The 15,922-nt window shown below is 34.1% G+C and overlaps 1 protein-coding gene across 2 annotated transcripts in view; it reads right to left on the bottom strand.

The window, feature by feature from the left end:
* The window catches only part of LOC121371818 (WD repeat-containing protein 3-like), a 36,360-nt gene that overhangs the window by 1,631 nt on the left and 18,807 nt on the right, over positions 1-15,922 (bottom strand). For both annotated transcript variants that reach the window (XM_041497989.1, XM_041497990.1), the window contains exons 7-24: positions 14,181-14,270; positions 13,624-13,725; positions 13,148-13,245; positions 12,689-12,830; positions 11,949-12,139; positions 11,638-11,731; positions 11,126-11,227; positions 9,578-9,663; positions 8,752-8,820; positions 7,733-7,805; positions 7,455-7,612; positions 6,992-7,103; positions 4,866-5,000; positions 4,413-4,463; positions 2,159-2,224; positions 1,891-1,983; positions 911-1,005; positions 205-333 (exon numbers count right to left, since the gene is read on the bottom strand). In XM_041497989.1, coding sequence (XP_041353923.1) covers positions 205-333; positions 911-1,005; positions 1,891-1,983; positions 2,159-2,224; positions 4,413-4,463; positions 4,866-5,000; positions 6,992-7,103; positions 7,455-7,612; positions 7,733-7,805; positions 8,752-8,820; positions 9,578-9,663; positions 11,126-11,227; positions 11,638-11,731; positions 11,949-12,139; positions 12,689-12,830; positions 13,148-13,245; positions 13,624-13,725; positions 14,181-14,270 — 1,886 coding nt within the window. The remainder of the gene's footprint in view (positions 1-204; positions 334-910; positions 1,006-1,890; positions 1,984-2,158; positions 2,225-4,412; positions 4,464-4,865; positions 5,001-6,991; positions 7,104-7,454; positions 7,613-7,732; positions 7,806-8,751; positions 8,821-9,577; positions 9,664-11,125; positions 11,228-11,637; positions 11,732-11,948; positions 12,140-12,688; positions 12,831-13,147; positions 13,246-13,623; positions 13,726-14,180; positions 14,271-15,922) is intronic.

Raw genomic sequence — 15,922 nt, 5'->3', positions numbered from 1 at the left:
AACTGTTTACTAACCTCAGTAGAAAGAGAAGATGACTCCCACCCCACCTCTAGAATCTGGTATAACACCCCACAGACCAGCCCAACTCTTTGTTTACTAATCTGAGTAGAAAGAGGAGATAGCGAGAGGCGAGTTCTGTCTCCCACCCACCTCTAGAATCGGGTACAACGCCCCACAGACCAGCCCAAATGTTTGTTTACTAACCTAAGTAGGAAGAGGAGACAGCGAGAAGTAAGTTCTGTCTCCCAGCCCGCCTTGAGAATCTGGTCGAGTATTTTGATGAGCTGAGTTACATATGAGAATGGCAAAACAAGCAGCGACTTCTCCAACTGACTGAAACCAACAAAAGCAGCTATTATGTTAACGGGCACTTTCACACGAAGTCATAAATGTATCTTAATGACTACACATTAAACATTAAAAGATAATGCATTCATTTTTGAAGGCTTCTCCATTAATTGACAAAAACAATATTAAGTTCTTGTGCAAACTTTCTGATAAAAATTGTGTTAAAATTATGTGTTAGTGATATGACATTTCTGCAACATTTTAGAGCTGCCATTTCAAGCGGTCGTAATTTGTATTTGCTTAATGTGCATGAGATGGATAGCTTAACACTGGCAATTAAAAAAAAAACCTTCATTTTCAACATAAGATATTAATGTCCTATATAAAAAGAACACATATATGTTCACTATCAGTTTAAATACTGCTCCATAGTTATAACCTAGATACCAAAGCCAAACAATACAATGAAATTATCACTACTGAAAATGATTAAACAGTAAATAACTTTTATTTGGAAAAGACTTAATTTCTTTTAAATCTGTTTTTTCAAGAATAAGTAAAAAAATTGAATATTATACACATATCCATTTGGTACCATTTATGTTACAACTCAACGTGCTACCTTGATTTGATTTTCTTGATCACCTCCATCACATATTGAAGAGGCGATTTCACATTCAGAGCAAGCATCATGGGGTGCATATCTGGAGCTGGAAGCTGAAAATGAAAAAAAATCTATTTTTAAAATACCAAAACTTTAAACATTTGTCACTTGTTTAATGTGTAAACAATCGTTCAATCAGGTTTTCAAGTTTTTATTTCAGTCAAGTCTGTATTTCTGGATAAATTCCTTTAATTTCAAAACTAGAATTCACAACAAACTTTAAAAATACCTCTCAAATTAAAATGAAAATATTTGTTTTATTTTTTAAATGTACAATCAAAGAAAAACATTTTACTTTCATGATTAAAATGGTGGCTGTACCAAATGCCTAAATATTCTCTACAAATAAATGAGTAATATCTATAAAAAAAAAGAAAAGAAGTTAAACAAGAAATGAGCATGGGTCCATATTTTCAAAGCAATCTTAGCACTACAACATTGTAAAACCATCGTAGGTTATAACATCACTATGGCCTACGATGGTTTTACGATTTCGTAGTGCTAACATAGCTTCAAAAATCTCTAGCCTGAGACCAGCCTCGGTGGCGTCGTGGTTAGGCCATCGGTCTACAGGCTGGTAGGTACTGGGTTCGGATCCCAGTCGAGGCATGGGATTTTTAATCCAGATACCGACTCCAAACCCCGAGTGAGTGCTCCGCAAGGCTCAATGAGTAGGTGTAAACCACTTGCACCGACCAGTGATCCATAACTGGTTCAACAAAGGCCTTGGTTTGTGCTATCCTGCCTGTGGGAAGCGCAAATAAAAGATCCCTTGCTGCTAATCGGAAGAGTAGCCCATATAGTGGCGACAGCGGGTTTCCTCTCAAAATCTGTGTGGTCCTTAACCATATGTCTGACGCCATATAACCGTAAATAAAATGTGTTGAGTGGGTCGTTAAATAAAACATTTCTTTCTCTAGCCTGAATTTTAAGCATACCTCCTTCTTGGTTCGAGCACACTCCTGGGCATGGAGTTTCCGTTTGGCCGTCTCTTCCTCAAACACTTCCACAGCCTCCAGTATCCTCTCTGCCTGCAAAGTGTCCATGTGAAAATCTAAATCAGTAACATCACCTTTGTCTAATATTAATAGTATTACTCTATTTTAACATCGGATCACTTTTCATTCTAAATGTAAGACAAGCTGCAACATATTTCCAGTTATTTAGCATTGTAAATGTCCTCAAAAGAGAGATAAGTTAACTCACAGCTTTCACAGTGTCGACCGTTTTCTTACCAGCCAGTCCCACCTCAGTGCTGGTTTCACCTGCAACCTGCAACAAGATAAATGTTCCTGCAATGGACATACACTGTCACAACTATTTGGAATGACTTAGTTCTTAAACTACCATCACTATTCCAACCTTTGCACAACATTAACTCTTTGCTTGCTACTAAAAACAATATTTTAAAATCTACCCTTAGCTAGTCACTGCCACTGGCAAAACTACTTCAAATGTTTTGGCTGGGTTTCAATTATTTCACTTAGTATCATAGTGGGGAGACACCGATTTAAATTTGGATTGAAAGAAGGGCTTCCACCAGGCTGCAAATCCTGCTAGCAGTTGCTCAGAAAGATGGAACACTGGGCATTATTTGCTGCTGACAGCATGCAAAGAGTTAATAATAAGTATTAAGCATTACGTTTTATTATTCTTGAAGGTGAAATCTCAAAGTTGCATATTTGTGGCTTTCCAACAAAATTATTCATTAATTCTTGTTTTAAAAAGTAATTATATACCTTCAACAATAAAAAATTATAGACAAAACATTGTTGGAGAATTTTTAAAAGGACGACTGATGGAATTTGGTACATTCAGTTGAGGTGAACTCTCTGTAATGTTATGCCAGGTCAATGTTGTTGACAAATTAGTTTTTATGTAACTCATCTGTCTGTGACAGCCCTATCTAATTACTGACAGTCAACATACCAGATTGTTATGGATTCATCAATTTCATAAAATGTATTAAAACTGCAGTCTCTGGAATATTTTTATTATTTAAGCATATGGAATAGATGATTCAGTTCTGTTTGGTACATAAAAGGTCCACCACATCGCTATAGTTTCGCAATGCTCGCTTATCTACATTATCTAGGTCAACTACAAACTCAATGGCCAGCTTTGATTTTCTTCTTTTAGCGGGACGCCAGTAGAACTGGGACTTTACTTGATATGCGCAGGCGCTGAGCTTCTCACGTGATTTTGAACAAATTTAACTGTTTTGATTAAGGGGTCGTCTCATATCTCCAAAACATATTTACATCCATAGAGGTATGGTACAACACCTTTCCAGAGGTCGGTGGGGGATTTGCCTTGAAATTTTGACAGTGGCAAGCGGATGGCATACGCGTTACATGTAAGAGGTTGTTAATAACGCGTAACGCTCTAGGGGTAGAGCAAGAGGGTGTTGTATTCGATTTACGTAACATTTATCAAGACTATATGTTATTTCTATTCATTACTTAGACCTAAAAAGGTGTTTTATATTTCAATTTTATTTGTTTTTTAGCTTGGGCAGGTAAGGGTTTCAACGCCCAATACCCACCCCCTGCACATGCACCCGTTTCCTCTTAAATCAATATGCTTTAACATTGATGTCATTAAACAAAACAAACTAACTTTACCCTTTCCAAACGAAAGAATATTTATTTGAATTTGTCGATTTTAACACACGTAAATTAAGAAATAAAAACGTTCATTGTCTTCGTTAGTATATTTTATTTTAAAAATATAAACATGATCAATGTGTTACTAGTATATAAACTAAACTTTGAAAGTTCTACTAACACTTTATAAAATATTAATTCTGAAATAGGAAGGTATGATTGTCGATAATACGTTGTCAAGATCAACCCGGTTTTAACGAAAGTCTCTAGTACCGTATCCTTAACCGAACGTTCTTCGTACAGCGCAAGATTTCTCATTTCATTTTTTGAGACGAACCCTACAATTTCAAATCCACAAGCGCACGTGTTAACTGAAACTGGCAACAGGCTGTCGTTTGTGCTTTGCCGAGCAATGGAGGTACATGCGATGAATGGAGCGTATACTTTTGACGATCTCCGTTCATAGCGAAACACACACAAGTTTTTTAAAATTGCATTTATGCTTGTATTTCATATTTGTACATGATGTTATAATATGGTAACCAGAGAATGTAACTTTAAGTCTTGGATAAGACAAAAATCTAGTTGAACTGAATTCGACTTCTTTTACACAGCATACAAGCATAAAGCAATTTCAATGTTCCTGAGTTATTTATGCAAAGATTATGTGTAGGATCAAATAATTTGTAGTTATTTATTATAAAAAAATTTAAAATAGCAAATACTGCACTTTTAACTATGATACTGTACATTTTAATTTAAAATAATTTTGTCATCCGTTTTTATCATTCTATAATTAAATTTATTTTCTTACCACTAATGTTATCAATCTTTTATTATAAATTATTTCTTACAACTGGCTCTCCCTCTTTCTCCATTGACTCTTCAAACTCTTTTTCTCGTTCCTGCAAAAAACATTAGAAAATGAAAAACAAGTACCTAACACAGTCTAAATAATGGCATTGATGTACATGTATGTGTGGAAAAATGGAAGCTAGAAGACAATGATCCATTTGTATAAATTGTTACACTATTTTTTTTAATTAAGAATCATTAAAATTACAAATATAAGAATAACTATTTATGAATATAAAAAAGAAGAAGTCAAACTTAGAATCACACACTGATTATAAAAAACCCCCAATAAAATGAGTGATGAAATAATATCAGAATCAAACATTAACATACATCTGTAAACAACTGTAGATTATAAGCAAAAGCAGAAACCAAATTAAAACCGTTTCCAGGTGACAATGTCTGATCAAAGTATTGAGTGCAATCAGTTCTGTGTTAACTACGACACGTACCATCTCCCGCTCTTCTTCCAGCACAAGCAGCTCCTCGGTCTTCTCCCACAGTCGTAGACTCTTGTCGTGCGATCCCGTCACCACAAAGTTACCGCTGCTACTCACCGCTAGACACCAGATCTCACCGTGATGACCCTGACAACAACAGTTTCATATTCATACAGTAAAGAAAGGAAAGAATAATTAAAACCCCCACCAACATTTAAACCACAGCATTTTGGTGTCTAATTTATGGTATTTCAACATATGAGATAGAAAGAGAGAGGGAGACAGAGAGAGAGGGAGGGAGAAGGAGAGAGAGAGAGAGAGAGGGAGGGAGGGAGAAAGAGAGAGAGAGAGAGAGAGAGAGAGAGAGAGAGAGATGGAGAGATGGAGGGAGGGATGGAGGGAGAGAGAGAGGGAGAGAGAAAGAAAAGAGGAACCCCCTGCTTCCACAAAGGCTACTCCTGAAGAAGCAGTAAGGGATCTTTTATATTCATATTCTCTACAGATACCACACACTATGGGCTTCAGTATGCCAGCTGTGATGAACTGATAAAGGACAGTCCATTGAGGGTGATAGATTCCACAACCCACTGCATCTCTGATAGTAGTGTTGGTATGTATGCCCCAAATTACATTTAATTATTTCTGTACAGCAAGGAAGACAAAAGGTAAAAATAAAAAGTATTTAAAAAAAAAATTCTGCTTCTATTTGGATTTCAGATTAAGATAAAATTATGGCTTGGTAAAAGGATATCATTTTCAATCCACCAAGGTATCACACTGACAGTTTTCATTACTGCTCTATTCAGGGCTAGCTCTGTGTCAGCAGAACATTTCACCAAAATATCTATTAAAGTTCAAAAACCCAGTCATTTTGTATCAAAATATCTATTAAAGTTCAAAACCCCAGTTATTTTGTATCAAAATATCTATTAAAGTTCAAAACCCCAGTTATTTTGTATAAAAATATCTATTAAAGTTCAAAAACCCAGTTATTTTGTATCAAAGTATCTATTAAAGTTCAAAAACCCAGTTATTTTGTATCAAAGTATCAAAAACCCAGTCATTTTGTATCAAAGTATCTATTAAAGTTCAAAACCCCAGTTATTTTGTATCAAAATATCTATTAAAGTTCAAAACCCCAGTTATTTTGTATAAAAATATCTATTAAAGTTCAAAACCCCAGTTATTTTGTATCAAAGTATCTATTAAAGTTCAAAAACCCAGTTATTTTGTATCAAAGTATCTATTAAAGTTCAAAAACCCAGTTATTTTGTATCAAAGTATCTATTAAAGTTCAAAAACCCAGTTATTTTGTATCAAAGTATCTATTAAAGTTCAAAAACCCAGTTATTTTGTATCAAAGTATCTATTAAAGTTCAAAACCCCAGTTATTTTGTATCAAAATATCTATTAAAGTTCAAAACCCCAGTTATTTTGTATCAAAATATCTATTAAAGTTCAAAACCCCAGTTATTTTGTATCAAAATATCTATTAAAGTTCAAAACCCCAGTTATTTTGTATAAAAATATCTATTAAAGTTAAAAAACCCAGTCATTTTGTATCAAAATATCTATTATTCCAGAAAATTATTTCACCAAATTATCTATTAAAGTTCAAAAACCCAGTCATTTTGTATCAAAATATCTATTATTCCAGAAAATTATTTCACCAAATTATCTATTAAAGTTCAAAAACCTAGTTATTTTGTATCAAAATATCTATTATTCCAGAAAATTATTTCACCAAATTATCTATTAAAGTTCAAAAACCCAGTCATTTTGTATCAAAATATCTATTATTCCAGAAAATTATTTCACCAAATTATCTATTAAAGTTCAAAAACCTAGTTATTTTGTATCAAAATATCTATTATTCCATAAAAATATTTCACCAAATCAAAATAAAATTTTCCACTTGTTTTTGAAATTCGCAATTGGCAAATTTGGCGACTGCCAGAGGTAGCCCAGCTATTAACCATATAAAATAAGTCATACTCATATGTTAAATATAATATACAACTTATAACCTAATCTGGTATAAAAACAGTTTTATTATTATATTTAGACATTTAGTCTTCCCTTATATTCACGGACACATAATGGTTAAATGTTTAGTTAAAACAGCTGTAACATCTTACAGTAAGTGTTGTGATGTGTTCAAATTTGTCGGCATCCCACTGCTTCAGCTTGGCATCCTTTCCCCCAGTGAAAAACAGGTGAGTGTTTGGTAAAAACTGCACACTCATGATACTGAAACCAAGTTAACACAATAAGGACATGTCTTTGGTAAAAACTCATTATGGTAAAAACCATTATAAAATAAATTGTAATATTTTATGGAGTAACAATACTACTGATGATTGCATGTTAACTGTGTGACAGTACACTACAATGATCAATGTTCATGACAGATTTCAGATTCTATGAACCGTGGTAAAAAAACCTGTAAACCCAGCACTTGAATTGTTAATACATTTTATTTAAGTTCCTGTCTAGCGTAAAAAGTATTTTGTATTACACACTAGAATGACAACAAAAACTTTAAAATGTTCAAAATGTATAACTTAAGCAAGGTGTTGTAAATATGCAGACGGAACTCACCTATCATCATGAGCAAATATCGACTTGTGACAGTCCCCGAAGTCCAAGCCCCAAATCTTGACATTCCGATCGGCCGACCCAGTCACTAAGAGCATACTGTCACTGGAAATATCCATACACAACACTGGCAGCTTGTGACCGTACAGTGAGAGGAAAAACTGGGAGGAAAAAACAAAAAACAAAACCCTATAGCAAATCTGGCAACTGATATTGTAATTCATGACGTATTATGATTGATGCAATACATGAAAATACGGTCAGTTTAGACAAAGGCGTACCTTGAGTGTGTCAGCAAAGAAAACCTTTACAGTGTTATCTAGCAGAGAGGCAGCTAAGAACTTGTGATCGGGACTGTAATAAACAAACAAAAACAAGTGAAATCAGTGCAATAATCCTCATTTATTACATACTTATTCAATCTTACTAGTTATAAAAACAAGTGAAATCAGTGCAATAATCCTCATTTATTACATACTTATTCAATCTTACTAGTTATAAAAACATTTTTTTATCGCACATGTGTTCATTCTGGACTGGAACTTTTTTATGTGGAGTTTGCTAATATTTACTGGAGTTAGCACCTTTTTGTAACTTATGTTATATATGATTTACAAATGATATCACATTGTATTTGAAACTTACAGATTTCAGCAGAGTATGATTCTTAATGTTAAGTAAATCACCGAAAGGAGTATTTGTTAACAGATTTAATAAAGTGTAATTATGTACATCTTTTGTAAAAAAACAAAACACGGTATGTATTAAATATACAACCTCATATGTTGTTTTTGCTTCTTATTTATTGCACTCATTTACTTTGTGAAAGAACATACCACTCGTGGTATATATATATTCTCATGTAAAATGAAGCAAAAACAACATATGTGAATGTGGCTATATTTATCTACTAAGCAAACAATGAAAAATAATTATATAACAAGTTTGTTTTATTTAATTACACCACTAGAGCTTACTGATTATTTAATCATCAGCTATTGGATGTCAAACATTTGGTCTTTACAGGAAACCTGCTACATTTTGTCAATAGCAGCAAGGGGTGTTTAATATGCACTTTTCCATACTACAGCCTTTGATACACCAGTCTTGGTTCAGAAAAATTATTACCGTAAATGAAATCAGTTAAATAAGTAGCATTTTTTGCTAAGCCAACCAAAATAAATTACATCGATGGCTCCAGTCTTAAGACACTAAGATTTGATGTTGTGAAATAGTTTTTACACTTAACAACAAATACTTCACTCCTTTAAATTGAATGACATTGGTATCTCAGTTCTACCTGTATTTTACACAAAGAACATCTTCGTCCATTTTCAGGGTTCTTGTGTGTTGTACTGTGAATCTTTTACTATGTAAAACAAAAAAACAAACAAATTAATATGAAAATAGATATTAATAAAGTACATGTGTAACGATGTGTGTCTAATAGGCACTCAATTTTATTTATGGTAGACTCAGTCTTCCAAGTATTTGTATTGTCAGTTTATAGGTTTATGATGTAGGGGAGGCAACTGGTGAATGTCGGCGGAGAAGCAAGCACGGTATGCTGGAAGACTATAATCCGTCACATGCTCCTTTCAGTTTATAGGTTTATGATGTAGGGGAGGCAACTGGTGAATGTCGGCGGAGAAGCAAGCACGGTATGCTGGAAGACTATAATCCGACACATGCTCCTTTCAGTTTGCTTTCACGTAAGAAGAAAAGTAACAATATTTTAAAAATTACAAAAAAAACAAACTATTTTTGGGTACAATTTATAAAACAATCAGCTTAGAAATACATAACTAATAGTGAATTCCATAGTATGAAAAAAAAGTGTTCCCTGTAGGTCATATATATATATATATATATATATATATATATATATATATATATATATATATATATATATGGCAGACCTATCGTAAATGATAACTTTTACATGAAGATCAGATAAGCAAACTGACCAACAGATAAGACACAAACAATATGATGAACATTTTATACTTAGGGATATGCTACTCAAAAATAAAAGGTGAAATAATCTTCAAATACCGGAAAACTTTACACTGTATTGAAACCATTGTTATATGTTGGTGATCTGTAAACTGTTTTAACTTTCTCACCTCGTGGCTGAATGTTTGTCATCTGTGATGAGCTCAAAGTCCCAGAACTTGATGGTGTGGTCAGCGCTGCCAGATATTAAACCTCGCTACAACAAAACATACACACATTATGTTATTCCTGGTCAGCACTGCCAGTTATTAAACCTTGGTACAACAAAACATACACACAACATGTTATTCCTGGTCAGCACTGCCAGTTATTAAACCGTGGCACAACAAAACACACACAATATGTTATTCCTGGTCAGCACTGCCAGTTATTAAACCTTGGTACACAAAACATACACACAACATGTTATTCCTGGTCAGCACTGCCAGTTATTAAACCTTGGTACAACAAAACATACACACAATATGTTATTCCTGGTCAGCGCTGCCAGTTATTAAACCTTGTTACAACAAAACATACACACGTTATTCCTGGTCAGCGCTGCCAGTTATTAAACCTTGGCACAACAAAACATACACACAACATGTTATTCCTGGTCAGCGCTGCCAGATATTAAACCTCACTACAACAAAACATACACACAACATGTTATTCCTGGTCAGCGCTGCCAGATATTAAACCTCGCTACAACAAAACATACACACGTTATTCCTGGTCAGCGCTGCCAGATATTAAACCTCGCTACAACAAAACATACACACAACATGTTATTCCTGGTCAGCGCTGCCAGATATCAAACCTAGGTACAACAAAACATACACACAATATGTTATTCCTGGTCAGCACTGCCAGATATTAAACCTCGCTACAATAAAACATACACACAACATGTTATTCCTGGTCAGCACTGCCAGTTATTAAACCTTGGTACAACACTATATACACACAATATGTTATTCCTGGTCAGTATTGCCAGATATTAAACCTCGCTACAACAAAACATACACACAATATGTTATTCCTGGTCAGTATTGCCAGATATTAAACCTCGCTACAACAAAACATACACACAATATGTTATTTCTGGTCAGCACTGCCAGATATTAAACCTCGCTACAACAAAACATACACACAATATGTTATTCCTGGTCAGCACTGCCAGTTATCAAACCTTGGTACAACAAAACATACACACAATATGTTATTCCTGGTCAGCACTGCCAGTTATCAAATCTTGGTACAACAAAACATACACACAATATGTTATTCCTGGTCAGTATTGCCAGATATTAAACCTCGCTACAACAAAACATACACACAATATGTTATTCCTGGTCAGTGCTGCCAGTTATCAAAGCATCTATTTGATATTTTCCAGATTTTGTGTCAGATGGTAAGAAAAGTGATCCTAAATTACATCAACATAATCGAATACAGGAAGAATAACAGATCTACATACTGCTTGTATTGATTTTATAGAGAGATGATATTTCAAACATCTGAGACAATTTGTCATTTTACTTACTACACCAATAAGACTGTTTATAATATGGTAATGACCATCTCCCCCCCTCCCCCCCTCCCCGAGTGTTGAAATGTCAGGCCCAAATGTTTTTGAACTGAAGTAATGAAGTTAACCCTGTTTCCAAGCAACTTACCTTGTCTGGTGCCATGCATACAGACCAGACAGCCCCGGTGTGGGCCTCTTGAGACTCTAGCAAGGCAGCTGATGAAATATCAAATATCTGTAGTTTTCCACTCTGAAGAAAAAATAAAAAGAAAGACTAAATGTGGTGTGGAATCTTAACACAGACATTTCAACTGAAAGCAGACCCCTCTCTAATAACATTTCAATTGAAAGCAGACCCCTCTCTAATAACATTTCAACTGAAAGCAGACCCCTCTCTAATAACATTTCAACTGAAAGCAGACCCCTCTCTAATAACATTACTAACATTAATATTTCCCCTTGCTAAAGTTCTCTACCTTCATGTACTATCTAAGTTAAACAATATATAAAGTGATCTGTTGGTCTAGAAATAAATGTCAACATGGCTACTGCTTCCTTGTTATAAAAATGGTAAAATCAGCTACTAAAATATGGGTACAATGTTTACAATGGTACAAATAAATGCATATCCACAAAATAATAAGAAATTACTGTTATTACCTTTGTTCCCAGGATGATGTGTCGATCACCAGGAACGAACATCGAGCACAAGGCGTAGTCACAAGCCATTGTTCTGATACATTGTAACGAATCTCTGAAATACAACACACAATTTCATAACATAAATTGGTGTTAATATTTTGTTTCAAGTTGATACAAAAACAATTTTTTGTTGTCTTCTCTATATGTATTGACACAACTTTTAGGATACAAAAATACAGCAAGAAAATATTCATATATTCTAAAAATTAAATAAATATGTCTATTAATTATTGTGTGGAATATACGAATCACTTCAATGTTGCACTTACCTGTTCCAAATTTTAACAGTGTCACTACTGGCGGTCAACATAGCTGTGTTGTCCGAACTGAACGACACTGTCCGTACGTCTGTTCTGTGACCCGGCAGCAGCAGTCTACAATTGACAGACGCGGTTCCAGTCTTGTCGGCCGTATCAACTCGCCAGCTCTCCACTGAGTTGTTGTTTAACAGTATTATTATCTTGAAACAGAAACAGTTATAATATATGTAATGACTTTTCTCAATTTATTAGGCTGGAAAGAAAATCATTTACTTAATACTTGCAATTATAATGACACATAAACCAAGCAAATACATGTAGTAGATTTGAAAACAGCTAAATATTATGTTCAAACAAAAAGTCATATATTTTGGTGAAAAGTTAAAAAATTTTTTTTATTAAATCTTATCCAAACTGAACACAAATGGTGGAAATGCTTAAAAGCATTCTAGTATCACTTGGTGTAAACGTGTTTATTTACTGTAATAATAAACAGTTTTGGGATCTGCCAACAGGGTGACTTCTATATGAAGGTATTTTTCAGCATGTTACAAAAATACAATATAGTCACTTAACAATCATGATTCAGAACCAGTACTGACTGAAGAAAATCACACAGATAATAGAACTGTTTTTTTTCAAATGAAATGGTAACTCAACACATGCCTGAAAGTGAGATGAATGCAAGCATCAGATAATAACAGCTATTTATCACCCACAATCCACACACTATACATTCAAAATGTTACCTGTATATGGTCGTCAGCTACCGAGACAAGGTCAAATGCCCTGACCTTGGACCGAGCAGCACTCACTTTAATTGATGTCAACCTCTTAACCTCATCATCCAGCATCACACTGGTGGGAACCTCAACCTCACTGTTATCAGTACTGTGTAAATAACACAAATGATAATTGTGGTCGTATACAATTAAACTATATAATGACAATGCAGTACAAACTCTTACAAATGCATAAGCATGTAGATGACATAAAATGTTCAACAGTATTTACTTAATGTTCCTACAATGAAATAGGCAAGATATTTATTTATGAGGGAAAAAATATATAAAAAGATCCCTTGCCAAAATAGTAGCCTATGAAAAAGCAGGTTTTTTCTCCAAAATTTGTGATGAATAACAAATATTTATACAACATGAATCACAATTTTATTCCACTTTACTATAATGAATAATGACAGGAAGTACCTGATTTTCCGGCGAGCTTTCTTCTGACGTTTGAGAAGTAGTTTCTGTAACTGAGACTCTGTCGCAAGTCGGAACACTTCCACATTGTGATCATGGCCCTATACACAATAAAAAACAGGGTCAATATTTACTTGTGATGCTAATACATGTGATACTATTACATTCTGTGACAGCACAGTTTTGCTGGAATTTGCAAGACAACCATTCATATATTTTACAGTTGTACAAAGTTTTAATTGACAGTTAAAGATAAAACAGTCAATATATATGACCAGAAATATGATGTGAAGTTAAAACATATAAAAATTCATTAAAATGTTAAATTTCACATCTAGATCAACTCAAATGTATGTATTTTTGTATGTTTCATTATTACAGGCATGAACTGTATAAAGTTTAATACATTTCCATTAACCACCATTTTCAGAACTAAAACAATGTGATCAACATCTACAAACTGTTAGTAGTAACCTCACATGACAGACTAACGAAGTCTCCGTCTGATCTGCTGCCATGGAAACCAGCCTTTCTCTGCCCTGTCTGAACACTGATCCGACTTTCTTACAGGATAAAATATTCTGAAAAATACGAAACAATCATAATGTTAATAATGTTATTTTAAAAATATTTGATAAATAATAAAATAATCAGTTTATAATGTAAATGGAGTGATAAATAAAATCTTCTGTAAATGACATTATTAGGTTAAAGTGGTTTTTTAACCCCAACAGTCAGTGGTGTATCATTCTCTCTCTCCATAAACAATAAATTCATTTATTACAATAGTTGTGTTTTCATACTACTGAACAATAACACACCAGGAGCAAACCTCAGGTCTTAATAAATACAGTTGTTTAATGTTCTACCAATATTATACTCGTGTAACAAAACTGTGATAGCATATTCAGCAGATTGCCATGACAACTAATAAATGTAGTAAAATCAACAGACGAACAAACATACATAATACAAAGATGGACAAGTGTAACACTAAAAGCCAGTACAATATCTGTACAACAAAACTGTGGTATACCTCGTCATTCTCATCATCACTGTCAGCCGCTTCACTCAGCTTCAACCTTTTGGCTGGTACATCGTCTTCTGTCTTTACTTCAAACTGGTCCTGAAATCACAACAAGCACTCTAGAATCACCAATATTCAGAAAAATTATAAAAGACTGTATGCACAAATCCATCTAAACACAATTTTAAAGCAAAATATGTTCTCACAAAATGTCCTTTTAATTTAATTTTTATAATATTAAATATGCACTATCAAATGTTTTTTTTAATATGTAAATAAAGGTTTTATTTGCAAACTGTTTGAAATAAAACAGTTTATGCTAACAAGAGGATAAATTTAACAATTGTTTAAAATTGATAATTATGAGATATATCTGGCTCATAGCTGACTGGGTGTAAGAAGAGCTTGTATGTTCAAAGTGAGAGTCGGTGAATACACAAGATTAACTCATGAGTCGGTGAATACACAAGATTAACTCATGAGAGTCGGTGAATACACAATATTAACTCATGAGAGTCGGTGAATACACAAGATTAACTCATGAGAGTCGGTGAATACACAAGATTAACTCATGAGAGTCGGTGAATACACAAGATTAACTCATGAGAGTCGGTGAATACACAAGATTAACTCATGAGAGTCGGTGAATACACAAGATTAACTCACGAGAGTCGGTGAATACACAAGATTAACTCACGAGAGTCGGTGAATACACAAGATTAACTCACGAGAGTCGGTGAATACACAAGATTAACTCACGAGAGTCGGTGAATACACAAGATTAACTCACGAGAGTCGGTGAATACACAAGATTAACTCACGAGAGTCGGTGAATACACAAGATTAACTCATGAGAGTCGGTGAATACACAAGATTAACGCATGAGAGTCGGTGAATACACAAGATTAACGCATGAGAGTCGGTGAATACACAAGATTAACGCATGAGAGTCGGTGAATACACAAGATTAACGCATGAGAGTCGGTGAATACACAAGATTAACTCATGAGAGTCAGTGAATACACAAGATTAACTCATGAGAGTCAGTGAATACACAAGATTAACTCATCATAGCATCAGGCTGTCAAGTGAGGCAGTGGGTAAAAAAAATAGGAAAATAGGAATTTTTGTCGCCTGAAAATAGGAATTTTGCTCACAAAATAGGAAGAAAATAGGAATTTTGTATAAAAGTAAATGTCCCAAAATAGAGAATATTGCAGGGGTCAAGTGAGTGAGCCATCTCAAAAAACTAATATGGAAATAGAAAACCATTGAAAAGATAATAATACAGGAAAATAAGACCATGTGTATATCATAGGAATAAAATAGGCACTTATTTTGTTTTAAGATGGCCTCCCAACACCCCTTATAGCCATCCTGATCCACCACTTTTTATTCAGACAATGCAGTGGTTGAATTTGGTTCTTTGGAGTAAGACTTTTAAAAAGCAACACAATGCAGTATTCCTTTTATGCTATTGAATAATACAAGTTACAAGGTCAAATTTTAACTCTGAAATGACAGGGTTGTTGACTGAAAAACCCCCACAAGAAGACATAGCTGACCCAGTGACACCATCAAAAACAGCAGCAATGGCAGTGTGTGTGTGTGTGTGTGTGTGTGTGTGTGTGATTGAATGTGGGTATGGACACTATTTTTTAAACTAGTTTTCTCTTGGTAGATCAACTGGATAATATAGCTGGATTTAGTAGCTGTGTGCTAACTGAATTGGTAGAAATAGGTCAAATAAT

Source organism: Gigantopelta aegis, chromosome 4 (genome assembly GCF_016097555.1).
Source record: "Gigantopelta aegis isolate Gae_Host chromosome 4, Gae_host_genome, whole genome shotgun sequence".
Classification (NCBI taxonomy): Eukaryota; Metazoa; Mollusca; class Gastropoda; order Neomphalida; family Peltospiridae; genus Gigantopelta; species Gigantopelta aegis.
The sequence above is the reverse complement of the archived record's forward strand: the minus strand, read 5'-3'. Positions and strand labels throughout refer to the sequence as shown.